Here is a 13,060-nt window from a genome sequence, read left to right as displayed (position 1 = left end):
ACAACAGAAACATTTAGAGGTTAAGATCAGAAAACAAAAATGTTATATGGGTGTTTTATACACAATCTTTTGTTAAAAAATATATATGCATAATTCACTGCATTAACTTCAGAATTTTAAGTGTAACACACCCTGCACATCATTTTGCAGAATCTCTGTAAACACTGGGAACAGGCTTGCTTCGAAGCTGCCCACAGTGTCAGGATTTGCCTTGCAGGTTATCCTGATGGATAGGCACAGCGACTCAAACAGGTAATGGTTGAAATGTGGCTTACTGGGATTCTGTAGAGAAATAATCGTTAGCTTGCTTAACAATTAGGTGCGCACACACATAAATGACAGTATAGATGATTTGACACGGCTTGAAAGTTCATTTTAAATAGCTTTCTTTCAAAGCTTTTTCTATAAGATGTTCCGTCCTGCCTTTAGGATCAAGTCTTGCTCGGAAAACGTCCCCTTTAATGGACGGATATTTCTGTGTGTCCTGCCAGTGCATCCAATGCCATGGACTGAGACAAGGATCACATGACTGACACTGCCCTTTGGGCTTACCTGAAGTACAAGCTCTTTTAAAGACAAGTGATGTGAATGCCTCACCTTGCTGACAAGGAGGAGCTTGTGGGTGAGCTGGCCAATGAGAGTGGGGATGTAGGGCACAATGGCTTCCTGCAGGAGGGAGAAACTCCTCATGATGGCTGGAAGGTAAACAAACAGAAAATGTCAAGCACAAGGTTAATGTTTGGAATGGAATACTAGAGTACTGCTTAATGTGCAGTATACACTAAATATCACCTACTATTAAATGGATAGTTCACCCAAAAATTACAATTCTCATCATTTACTCACCCTCATGCCATCCCAGATGTATGACATTCTTTCTTCTGCTGAACACAAAGATTTTTAGAGGAATATTTTAGCTCTGTAGGTCCACTCAATGCAAATGAATGGTGGCCAGAAATTGGAAGCTCCAAAAAGTACATAAAGGCAGCATATAATTAATCCATAGGACTCCAGTGGTTTAATATATTTCTTCTAAAGCGATGATATCACTTTGGGTGAGAAACAGATCAATATTTAATTTTTTTTTTTTTACTATAAATCTCCACTTTTACTTTCAGAATTTAAAAGTGAAAGTGGAGATTTATAGTAAAAAACCAAAAAATATTGATGTGTTTCTCACCCACACCTGTTATATTGCTTCTGAAGACATGGATTTAACCACTGGAGTCATATGGATAACTTTTATGCTGCCTTTGTGTTTTTTGGAGATTCAAAGTTCTCGCCACCATTCATTTGCATTGAATGGACCTACAGAGCTGAATTATTCAGCAGAAGAAACAAAGTCATACACATCTGCTATAACAGTAAGAACAGTATGTGGTCTGCTATTCTGGACAAAGTACATATTCACATAAAAAGAAATATCAAAATTGTAAATAAATCAATAAAAAGCTGATCAAATCTGTCAAAGTAAAAGAGGTTATTGCGAACTTTAAAAAGAGCAGAGCACCTTTCATGATGTACTCGTTCTCAGATGAGCCAGGGATTGCTAGAGCCTTGAAAAGATTGTTGAGTAACTGTTCTGTGAATGGCGCAATTTCAGCGGCTGATATTCTACAAAACAAGATTCGATTAATTAGTAAATTACAGAGTATGGAGATGACATTTTTAGCTGCTTTAAGATTTCTAAACTTCCACTGAAGTGTTTCTCTTGTAAACAACATGGCAGCGTTTAGCGCTTTAGATGGTCTAATTTTCAGAGAGGAGCTCACAGAGTGGAGTTGTTGGCTCCTCTCATGGTGAAGAGTCTCTCCAGTGCATGGGCTGCATAGGTGTGCTGAACCGTGCTCTCTGCCTGCAGGTGAAACACCAGCAGAGGAACTGCCTGCAAAATCTGCTCCTTAGGAAGCTATAAGACAAGACACAAGCCATACCATCACACGCAGCTGAGTAAATTAAGTTTCATTGCACAAAACGACCAATTATGTTGTCAGTGTACATTGTAAAAGAAACTGCCGGAATACATGGGCAATAAATTAATGCAACTAAAGGCCTTTTCACACCAAATGCGAATGTTCGGCACGATTTCTCGTCGCGATCAACATTTTGAATCAAAACAATAGATTCCTTATGAGCCTCTCACCTGGAGCGAGCATTCGTGCCGAATTGGGCAGCGACAAAGCGAAACTTTTTTTTTTTAGGTGTGACGATTTCTTTTTCTTCTTCACCCTGCTAAGAAAAGCCCTGACCAATAATATATAAGCTTTAGACCATGTGCAGCGTTTCTCCTATATGCATTCAGGAGTGGCACTGTGCAAATGGGACACCTGTATGAAACGAAAGGGACCCTACCATATACACGCACGTTTTCGCAGTGACATCATTGTAAAGCAGCCCATCAAAGGCTGTTTGTGAGTGTGTAAACATACAGAACAGAGAAGCAGGAGACCTGACATGATATCTCTTCTAGCAGAAAGTCTTTTACTCTGATAACATCTTTGGCAAAGGTAGTAGAAATATAGGGCTCCAGACTGCGACTAAATGGTCATATCTTGCAATAATTTTTCCTGCCAGTGAGACTTGCGTTTTTTTTAGGTCACACTGGTGCAACTACAGAGTTTGCAAACTCGTTCATGCACATCTGTTTTCTATTTCATATGAGAAAAATGGAACGTAACAGTACTAGCCACTACCCGGATCAATTATCAGCCAGCTCAATGAACACAGCAGCGCAGAGCAGTCTCGCCCACACTGTGCAAATCATTATAAACAGCCCTGTGAGAAACGTGGCGCGAGACCCAAAACTCATTTCAATTTGGCTGTGGAAAAACCCTATGAAAACACTTAGTGTCCTATTAAATAACTTCTGTTACAATTATGTCAGTTTCAAAAAGTTTCTATTTTTAGTTTCTAAATGTATAGTTTTTCATTTTATAACAAAAATGCCATAGTTTTGTTGAAGTTACTTACTATCATAGTGAGGAGCCATGCTTGGTTTTACCAGTGACTACCTGTGATCTAGTGAAAAAGGCCCAGCAGAGGTTGTACATCCTTCACCAGCTGAGGAAGTTCAACCTGCCACAGGCGCTGCTGATACAGTTCTACTCGGCAGTCATTGAGTCTGTCGTCTGCACTTCAATAACTGTCTGGTTTGTTCAGCTACGAAATCAGACATCAGAAGACTACAAAGGACAGTTCGGACTGCTGAGTGGATAAATGGTTGCCCCCTGCCCTCCCTTCAAGAATCAAAGACAGCAAAGTCCTATGTGTTTAAGTCTGTTTTACTGTACCTGACATATTTTCTATTTTATGTACTAACCTATACAAACTGACTTTAGAATGAGTTGACAAATTGTAGTAACACATAAATGCTAGTATTGATTCAAATTTATCTCACTGATGTGTAATGAGCAGTAAAATAGTCTGTGTAGTAGATGTTCTTTTCATGTTTGTTTGTTTCTGCTGTTATTATCTGTTTCATTTTAAGCCAATGTTGATCGAAGATGTTTTTACGAGTATTGTTTGCTTTCTCCATAGAATCGGTATTTAGAATTCATATTAAGAGATTTTGCCTAGACTACTATAGAGTAGTCATTTAGGCAAAAAGGGGGAGTGAAGGGGTGGATTTTTGAATATCCTTTTACGCTTGTAAGTTATTTCTCATCTTAATATGTATGTAATCTGAGGGGTGACTAAGGGTCTGACTTTGATGCCAGGAATACAACAACAGTGATTATTTATTTAGCCAGGCTCCCAGAGAATATGCATTTATATTGTACTGCATTTATTCACAAACATATGCATCTGTTATAATTATTACATAAGTAATCGACCATTCTATAACCATTTACATTTTATGAGTGTGCATTATGCAGTGATTTTAAACAAATGCACTTAAGTATATACAGTATGTGTGGCAGCTGCATATAATCAGTGTTGTTTCAAATGGTAGCATGTTTTAACCATTAAATTTTTTTTTTTTTTTTTTTTTTTTTTTTACAATCGATTCTTTCTAGACACCCCTCAGACTGTGCATACATGATAATACTGTCAGTCAATTTGTCCAGCAGGTGAACTGAAATAGTTTGTGAAGTGTCTCAAAAGTTCTCTCTCATTGAGCAAATGAAACACACTTGTCAGCTTGTAGAAAAATCAGTTTGATTTTTTTGATCTGCTTTCTAGAGAATCGTTTGCTTTTCATGTTTGTTTAGCAAACTTGTCAAATGGTTATTTCTTCTCATCCGGCGACGGAGGGCGGACCAGCTCAAAGGTGTGTTGAGCCACCAACCATACCGGGGTAAAACTGCTTGTCAATTAGCACCATGCAGCCACCTATTGTAAAGGCATGAATGTGCTAACAGCGAACATTCTATGGGAAAGGGCCAATCGCCGGTGAATCGCCTCTCATAATTGTGTCGCGTTTGGTGTGAAAAGGCCTTAAAGCCTTCATCAGCCAAATAAAAACAACATTTCATCTGCATGCCCACTTCCGCGGTCAATTCGGGAGGCACATTACTTCACAGACCCTAAATCATTAATCTTACAATTCATACAAAATCCTTTAGTTTTAAACATTGCCCACCAACATCTACTCCGTTTACTCACATAAAACTAGACTTGTACATCACATAGATAACTAATGGCACTTTTCCACTGCACGTTACAGTTCGACTCACTTTACTTTTCTGAGCTTGCTTTTCCACTGCAGTTTAGTGCCGCCTCAACGTGGGTGGGATTTTAGGCTGATCGTCATAGTTGCGCCGCCTTTACTGCCGTGACATCATCTTAAATGCGACACAAACCTTACTGACCATAAACAATAACACGACCGCTAGCTGTTAGCTACTAGCTCATTGTGCTGCATAAAGCAGTTGTTGCATGGTGATTTTATACAAGTGTAACAGTTAAATTGGCCTGGTTGTTTTAGAAGCAAGCTTTCCAGTAGCTGGTCAACTAAATAAAGTGAAGCTTTCAAGCAGAATATAGAGTTAACCATCGTGGACTCCAACAACACAGAGTCCAGGGCACTCTCCCTCCCATTGCTCGCCGGTCTATTGCCATAGATAACGTCCATTTGGTCGAACCACTTCCACTTTCTTCTGTTTGAACCACTCTGGCTGTTGTGGTCCTTGATGGTTCTGTAGTCACATTTAAGTTTTTTTTAACTTTTCCTACACTGTTGGTAGGTCTGGTGGTAGCAGTGTGCGGCGAACAGCTGAGACACTTCCTGAAAGACTTTTTCGTTTCACATCGTTTCGTTCGTCGCTAATGAGAGGAATGTCTGCACCTTGTTTATTGACCACGCCGTGGTTTTGCGCACAGCCATTTCTTTTTACAATTCGAAAGTCACGTGAACAAATTATATTGCTGTCACTGTTGCTAACTTTAAAACTAGCGGGTTGATGTCCCGTGTTGCAAATCCAGTGCCGCTGGTAGTGACGATTCTCTCGGACCAATCAGTGATCTGCAAGGTTGAGACGTCACATTTGGTATCGGCTCGGCTCGCTTGGAACCTCGACCGAGGTGGTACTAAAAAAAAGGTACCAGGTACTATCCACAGTGGAAAACCTCCAAAAAGCGAACAGAGTCGAGCTGTACCGTGCAGTGGAAAAGCCCCATAATATTAGCATTATATTCATGCTGTATAGCCAGAGGGAAACTGGCTCCCCCAGCTGAGCCTGGTTTCTCCCAAGGTTATTTTTCTCCATTAACTAACGTCTTAGAGTTTTGTGTTCATTGCCACGGTTTCCTTTGGCTTGCTCAGAGGGGGCCTAACGCCAATCATTTTTGAGGCATGATTTTCAAATTGCATTATTCATTTAAACTGCACAATTAGAACTTTAAGACATTTCAGCATTTTCTGTTGTAGCATAATTTTCTGTAAAGCTGCTTTGAAAATGCGTGTTGTAAAAAGCGCTATACAAATAAAAATAACATACCTGACTTCTGAAGGTCATAACATACTTGATAGCATCTGCTTTCAACACTGGGAATTCATTCACTGAGGGACAAATAAGAAAACAGCTGTCAATTTGACTTGCAGTTATAATACAGTTAAAAGTATAACACTACAGTTTAAATTAAGTTTAATCAAGAAAAGCGTTTACCATTGGGAGATTTCAGGTCTACTAGAATGTGATTCACAAAAAAATCTGATAGGTTCACCAACTCATTGGCTTGTGTGATTCCATGCTGTAAAATAATGGCACAAGTTAGTCAGATTGGACAACAGATCTTAAACGAATTCAACTTCTAAAATATTCAGAATTTGCACCTGAAAAAACAAAAACAACAATTTAATCTGCTAATGTAAACAGCATTTTTTAAATGACAGTAATCCAAACAATCTGACACTTCATATAAATATATTCAAATTAAGGCATGGAATACATCAATTAAATTAATGCAATGAATAGATGTAAACTTCTTAATAGTTAATAGAATAGAAACTCCCTTATAGTAGTTGTGCTATAAGTGATTCAGAATTAATGTTATGCAAAAGTTGCATAAAGAGCATCATGTTAACACAGCTATAGCAAACTGAAAAAGATTGGTGGGGAAACGTAGAAATCTGCACAAAGCCATCCTAATTGAAACTATTTAAAAAAATAAATAAATAAATAAATAAATAAAATAAAAATAATATATATATATATATATATATATATAAAAATCAGATTATTTTAGTCTATGTAAATGTAGACAATTTAGATTTATGGCCTTAGCAAATGCTTTCCTACCAAACCACCTTTGAGAACTTGCTTGCTGAGTAACTGAGATAATTCATATATTACCACTCTACTCACTGAGATGCCCACAAACTAGATATTATCTAGTTGCCATTTCACCTTTTGTGTCTGAGCTTTGGAGGCCAGGGATGTGACCAGGTAGATGGCAGCATCTTTATGTTTCCAGTTCACCCCTGGGTTCTTAGCATACTCTGCCAGCATGGAGTTCACATAACCAGAGAAGATACCAGTCACCGGGCCTTCAAAAAACTTACAGAGGCCCCGCACCAGATCACAGGCTGCTCGACGCCTCGTGTCAATGTCTGTGAGTGCAGGAGACAGCATTGAGCACATACATCATGAAATCCGTTCACCTGAACATGATAAATATTGAGGAGAACAAACACACCTGATCCTTCAAGGTCTCTGATGATGTACTCTTCTGAGTTATCTTCAAAAGTCTCCTCATCTGCACCTGTTCAGACATAAAATGTCCCTTTACAACACTTAAAGTTCCCCATGCATTAATTATCCCATTTCATTAGCAAGCAATCTGTTGTCTGGTAACTATGGAACTGGTGAAATACAAGATTTGACATGATGACATAAATGGTCACATACTTCTAAACTCCATATTGGGGACGATGACCTTCTCACAGATGCTGGTGAGAATATTTTGGTCTTCAAAGAGATGTTTATAGTGTGGCCGCTCACACACTGATGCTAAAAACTGGATTGCATTGCTCACAAGCTACAAAAAGAAAAAGAACAGTCTTAACTCTATAAAGTGATCTAGTTGGCTTCTTTAAAACATTGCAATGGGAGACGTGGGCTTGATTATTTTCATATATTCATAACTATATTAGCCAAAGATGCCACACATAGGACACTTTTTTAGCCCGTGGTCATATCCAACTTAAAACAGCATATTAGATGCAGTTTACTGACCAAGTCATATTTGACCTCTTGACCAGTTGTGACCAGCAGGTTCCAGATTGCTGTGACGAAGCGAGGCAGGTAGGGCTGGAACTCTTCATCGTATTTTTGGGCATAAAGTGCCGCATTATCACAGATTTGAGATTTCAACAACTCCAACAGACCAGCCTCCTCCTCATCCTATGGCAGAAACAGACATATGGGAAAAAAGAACCAGCTGCAAGTATTCCATTAAGAGCAGATAGAAAACACTTTGTAATATCAGACAAAAACCTCTAACATTAAAACACCAGTATCTGGTTTTATTTTTTAACCAAGGCTTTCAGAACTAAAGCTCATTATTTCAAATAACCCTACACTTAAATTTTGCTACCATATTTTCCGGAAATAAAGTTGCACATGGTCGTGTTGTGGAGAGAAAAAAAAATCTGGGCACAAAATCTGTTTAAAACATATTTAACACTCATTTGATTTCACATACAAATAACAGATTTTACTCAATATTTAGTCTGACTGAAACAATCAGCTTGTTGCATTTTACTCATTAATGTTGATGACTTGTCCTTGTCGATCAAGGATATTTCTGAAATTTGCAACCCTATTTGCTATGCACTAAATATTTTTAACACATATGTGATGACTTAGAGTAACCCTGCACAATATGTTGTGTTTGCACAATAATGTTTATATTTAAGCTAGTTGCATAACATACATTGCATAGGTAAAATACAGTCTACTACTCTCTGTATGATAGAGTTTCTTGTTTTGGTGTGCAATGTGTCTGTCCGACCAACATAAATTACATTATATAAGTCGGTTTGGACTATAGGTCGCAGGGCCCTTTGGATGAAAAAACAAAAAAAAACGACATACATAAATTTATTAAAACAAATTATATAATTTTTTTTTTTTTCACATTTTAGAATAATAGTGAAGTCATCAAAACTATGGAATAACAAATAGAAGAATGGGAATTATGTTGTGACGAAACAAAATCCAAAATAAATCAAAACTATGTTATATTTTAGCATCTTCAAAGTAGTCACCCTTTGACTAGAATTTGCAGACATGTACTCTTCACATTTTCTCAACCAAATTCTTGAAGTATCATCCTGGGATGCTTTTTAAACAGTATTGAAAGAGTTCCCATCTATGCTGGACACTTATTGGCTGCTTTTCTTTATTATTTGGTCCAAATCATCAATTTCAAAAACTTTTTTTAATGAATTAAATTAATATGGTGGCACAATTATATTTTTGTCTACAAAACTAATTTCAAACATTTAAGCATACGCTTAAATCAAAAGATTTTTAAGATCATGAGAAACATTTCAGTCAAATGTTTCAAAACTTTTGATCAGTAGTGTATATTATATAATATTGAAAAAAGGACATTTAGAACAGAAGTACTCAATCTGAACGTTTTCATATTATTGGAGGGGAATGGTTTATTTACCAGGGTTGCTGCAGAGTTTTTAAAATCAAATTTAAGACTTTTTAAGACCTTTTTCAAGACCTGAACAAATCAAATGTGTACTATCCCCATACCAAAACAAACCCATCTCAAAACAATCTCAAAATAAATAATTTATCACAGACTCTTACTTAAACAGGCAGGGGCACACATTCAACATGGCCTTAACATTGCTTATCAGTAAAACACAGTAGGAGATATGCAAGTTTAAAACACTCAAGACATGTTTTCCACATATATCACATTAAAATTGGTTTACATACCATTACATAAATAGATACAAATTAGAGGCTGACCGATATTGGATTGTACTGATTCAATAATATGTTGAAAGGCAGTTAATCTGTCAATAGTTTTTAAAATTGGTAGCCTATATTAAATGTTCTAAGTCTTTCCTTCCTGTGATAGGGAGGGCCAGATTAAATTCCAGATGCAGTTTATGGTGCAACCAAAATACCAATAACCAGAGGGACAAAACATTTTATTCATAGCGCGGAACTTTTAACTTTAAAGGCCGAAATACACTCTTATTTTGAAATGCATGCGCTTCACTGCTTCCAGCTGCTCATTCAAACAGATAAGGGAAATAAAATGTGCTCTCCTACAATAATCTGCAATGTATTACAATGTAAACAATTAAAAGTAAACATTGTCATATTTCATCAACACTATATCATCATCATCAACAGCTGTTCATTTATAATTGCTTGTCATAAATTTCCGATATGGCTCAATGATTGTGAACCGCTCTGCAACAGCTGAAAACACTCACAAGCCTCCACGTGCTTGGAGAAAATACAACAGTGCCACGTTTTCACTTTGAAGGATGCAGCGCATGCATTTATTTAATTATATTCTATTCTTTTGAAATTTGATAATCACATTAGGTCATATCACGATTCCTGTCTTTCCGCCCCCAAATTTAAGACGTTTAAATGATAATTAAGACTTTTCTTGTATAATCTAAGATATTTAAGACTTTTTATGACCTTACATTTTGGAAAAATTAATTTAAGACATTTTAAGATTTTAAGGTTCCGTGGGAACCCGGTTTAAACACATGAACTTACATCTGTTTGTAACAATTTGTTATCCAAGGTCAGTAAGTTATGGAAATGTGTCATCCAAGTCTCCATGTTGTCCTCAAAAAACTCTGGCAGATCCTGGGAAGATTGGAAAGGTTAATTATGGAAAAGTAAAGACAACACATATATGAAGGTGACGGTGATGGCATGAAAAATGTGAGTATACTCTACCTGAAAGTTAAGGCTGTAGAAGAGTTTTGAAATGAGTGTTAGTGAAGAGAAGAGCACTTTCAGGGCATTGACATCTGTTGCGTGAGTTTGGCAAAGATCAATTGTAGCCTACAAGTAAAACGAACAAGGCATTTAAATTCCTAGATCAATTCGTGAGTTAATGATATCTATCCTTTTATCTTTCAAAGATGAAATTGTCCATGAAATGTTCATTGACTTTACCTTGAAAAGTTCAGTAAGAGGCTGTGCAAATGTGTCCAGTACAAGCTTGATCTCCGTCCACAGCTCATTTGACTTGAACTCATGACGATATCTAAAGGAGAGGAAAATTCTCAGATATAAGCCTATATTTATAGGATACTAGAGACAGAAAGGGGAACGGGATCAGGATGTGAGGAATCAAAACCAGATCCTCAAGAGCCAACAGCTCTTATATATTTCAGGAGCAAGTGCGCTATCTTCTGCATCACAGCTTAGACAAACTATTAAGAAATGGTCTATTCGAGAGTGCCTAAAAATGTATAGCATTAACTGACTGTTAGTACTTCAAAGGAAAATGAAATGTTCAAAGGATGGGTGCCTGATCAGGTTTCAGTTGCACTGTTATCTTATGTTGAAAAAATAAACTTGAATGAAATATATAAAACAATCAACATTCAGCATATGTAGAAAGTCCAATCAGGACAGGTACATGTGTGTTGCCTGGGATATCTGAGACTTGGAAGTCATGGGCTGCAATAGATGGGTAAATGATTTGTTCACAGGCTGTGACATTTGCTTAAACTCATCTGAGATCATAAATAATCTAGAATGACAGAACCAGAATGGATTAAGGCCTCATGATTTTACAGTGGTCATATACAGTTGAAGTCAGAAGTTTACATACACCTTAGCCAAATACATTTAAACTCAGTTTTTCACAATTCCTGACATTTAATCGTAGAAAACATTCCCTGTCTTAGGTCAGTTAGGATCATTATTTTAAGAATGTGAAATGTCAGAATATTAGTAGAGAGAATTATTTATTTCAGCTTTTATTCCTTTCATCACATTCCCAGTGGGGTCAGAAGTTTACATACACTTTTAGTATTTGGCAGCATTGCCTTTAAATTGTTTAACTTGGGTCAAACGTTTTGGGTAGCCTTCCACAAGCTTCTCACAATATGTTGCTGGAATTTTGGCCCATTCCTCCAGACAGAACTGGTGTAACTGAGTCAGGTTTGTAGGCCTCCTTGCTCACACACACTTTTTCAGTTCTGCCCACAAATGTTCTATCAGATTGAGATCAGGGCTTTGTGATGGCCACTCCAATACCTTGACTTTGTTGTCCTTAAGCCACTTTGCCACAACTTTGGAGGTATGCTTGGGGTCATTGTCCATTTGGAAGACCCATTTGTGACCAAGCTTTAACTTCATGGCTGATGTCTCGAGATGCTGCTTCAATATATCCACAGAATTTTCCTTCCTCATGATTCCATCTATTTTGTGAAGTGCCCCAGTCCCTCCTACAGCATGCCACCCCCATGCTTCACAGTTGGGACTCAGCACTCCCTGTATTTGAACTCGCACCTCCAGGGGTGGTAGTCAACGTCTTTACCTGCTGAGCTAACCAGGCCCCCCTTGGCTGATTTCTTTATATTTCCCCATTATGTCAAGCAAAGAGGCACTGAGTTTGAAGGTAGGCCTTAAAATACATCCACAGGTACACCTCCAATTGACTCCAATTAGCCTATCAAAAGCTAACTAGCTAATTGCCTAAAGGCTTGACATAATTTTCTGGAATTTTCCAAGATGCTTAAAGGCACAGTTAATTTAGTGAATATAAACTTCTGACCCACTGGAATTGTGATACAGTCAATTAAAAGTGAACCAATCTGTCTGTAAACAATTGCTGAAGAAATGTCATGCACATTGTCCTAAACGACTTGCCAAATCTATAGTTTGCTAATATGAAACCTGTGGAGTGGTTAAAATGAATGGTTTCAATGACTTCAACCTAACTGTATGTAAACTTCTGACTTCAACTGAACTAATGTTCATAGAAAGTAAAAAATAATCTTATTACAATATTTCCAAATACCTTTTAAAAAGTGAATGTGCAGTGCGAAGAACTCCGTTGATGATGTGGAAGTCTCCGCTCTGAAAACGCCTCACCATCTCGGTCAGAAGATCCGGCCATTTCTGAGGGAAGTCTTCTCGTCCAATGATACTTATCGCATCACTCAGCTAAAGAAAAAAAGCTGAGTCATGTATACAGTCCCACACTGCCCATCAATCAGCAATGACAGTTTACACCAGAAGATCACTGGGGTATATAGAGGCTACAGCAAAGTGGTGCATTAAAAAACACAATAATATAGCAGTATCACTTGTGAAAAAACAAAAAACAACGGTTCAGGTTCTAAATGGGGGCAGAGTTGTATGTGGTGAAGCCACATTTTTCTCTTAAAGGTGCAATATGTAAAAATTTTCATGTAATATTCGCCTTATTTTTGCCAATGTGTGAACGGCTCGTAACGCAACTTAAAAAAAATGAGCCCTTCCCTGACTTCCTAGGTTGTCTATTAAAGCCTGTAGACTAATTTTCATGTGAAGGGAGTGGGTCGCTTTTGCTGGGAAAATCCAAAGGACGTGACGTTTATGCACGCTCCTGAGAGCCTTGCCTC

The 13,060-nt window shown here is 37.6% G+C and overlaps 1 protein-coding gene across 1 annotated transcript in view; it reads right to left on the bottom strand.

The window, feature by feature from the left end:
- The window catches only part of cse1l (CSE1 chromosome segregation 1-like (yeast)), a 37,038-nt gene that overhangs the window by 10,783 nt on the left and 13,195 nt on the right, over positions 1 to 13,060 (bottom strand). Inside the window, exons 5-18 of the mRNA XM_051673101.1 lie at positions 12,475 to 12,620; positions 10,617 to 10,707; positions 10,395 to 10,502; positions 10,209 to 10,301; positions 7,677 to 7,844; positions 7,350 to 7,479; positions 7,138 to 7,203; positions 6,849 to 7,051; positions 6,108 to 6,192; positions 5,940 to 6,001; positions 1,773 to 1,909; positions 1,511 to 1,614; positions 598 to 695; positions 132 to 282 (exon numbers count right to left, since the gene is read on the bottom strand). Coding sequence (XP_051529061.1) covers positions 132 to 282; positions 598 to 695; positions 1,511 to 1,614; positions 1,773 to 1,909; positions 5,940 to 6,001; positions 6,108 to 6,192; positions 6,849 to 7,051; positions 7,138 to 7,203; positions 7,350 to 7,479; positions 7,677 to 7,844; positions 10,209 to 10,301; positions 10,395 to 10,502; positions 10,617 to 10,707; positions 12,475 to 12,620 — 1,642 coding nt within the window. The remainder of the gene's footprint in view (positions 1 to 131; positions 283 to 597; positions 696 to 1,510; positions 1,615 to 1,772; positions 1,910 to 5,939; positions 6,002 to 6,107; positions 6,193 to 6,848; positions 7,052 to 7,137; positions 7,204 to 7,349; positions 7,480 to 7,676; positions 7,845 to 10,208; positions 10,302 to 10,394; positions 10,503 to 10,616; positions 10,708 to 12,474; positions 12,621 to 13,060) is intronic.

The sequence above is a fragment of the Myxocyprinus asiaticus genome, chromosome 35 (genome assembly GCF_019703515.2).
Source record: "Myxocyprinus asiaticus isolate MX2 ecotype Aquarium Trade chromosome 35, UBuf_Myxa_2, whole genome shotgun sequence".
NCBI classification, from domain to species: Eukaryota; Metazoa; Chordata; class Actinopteri; order Cypriniformes; family Catostomidae; genus Myxocyprinus; species Myxocyprinus asiaticus.
Note: the sequence above shows the minus strand (reverse complement) of the source record. Positions and strands in the feature narration are given on the sequence as shown.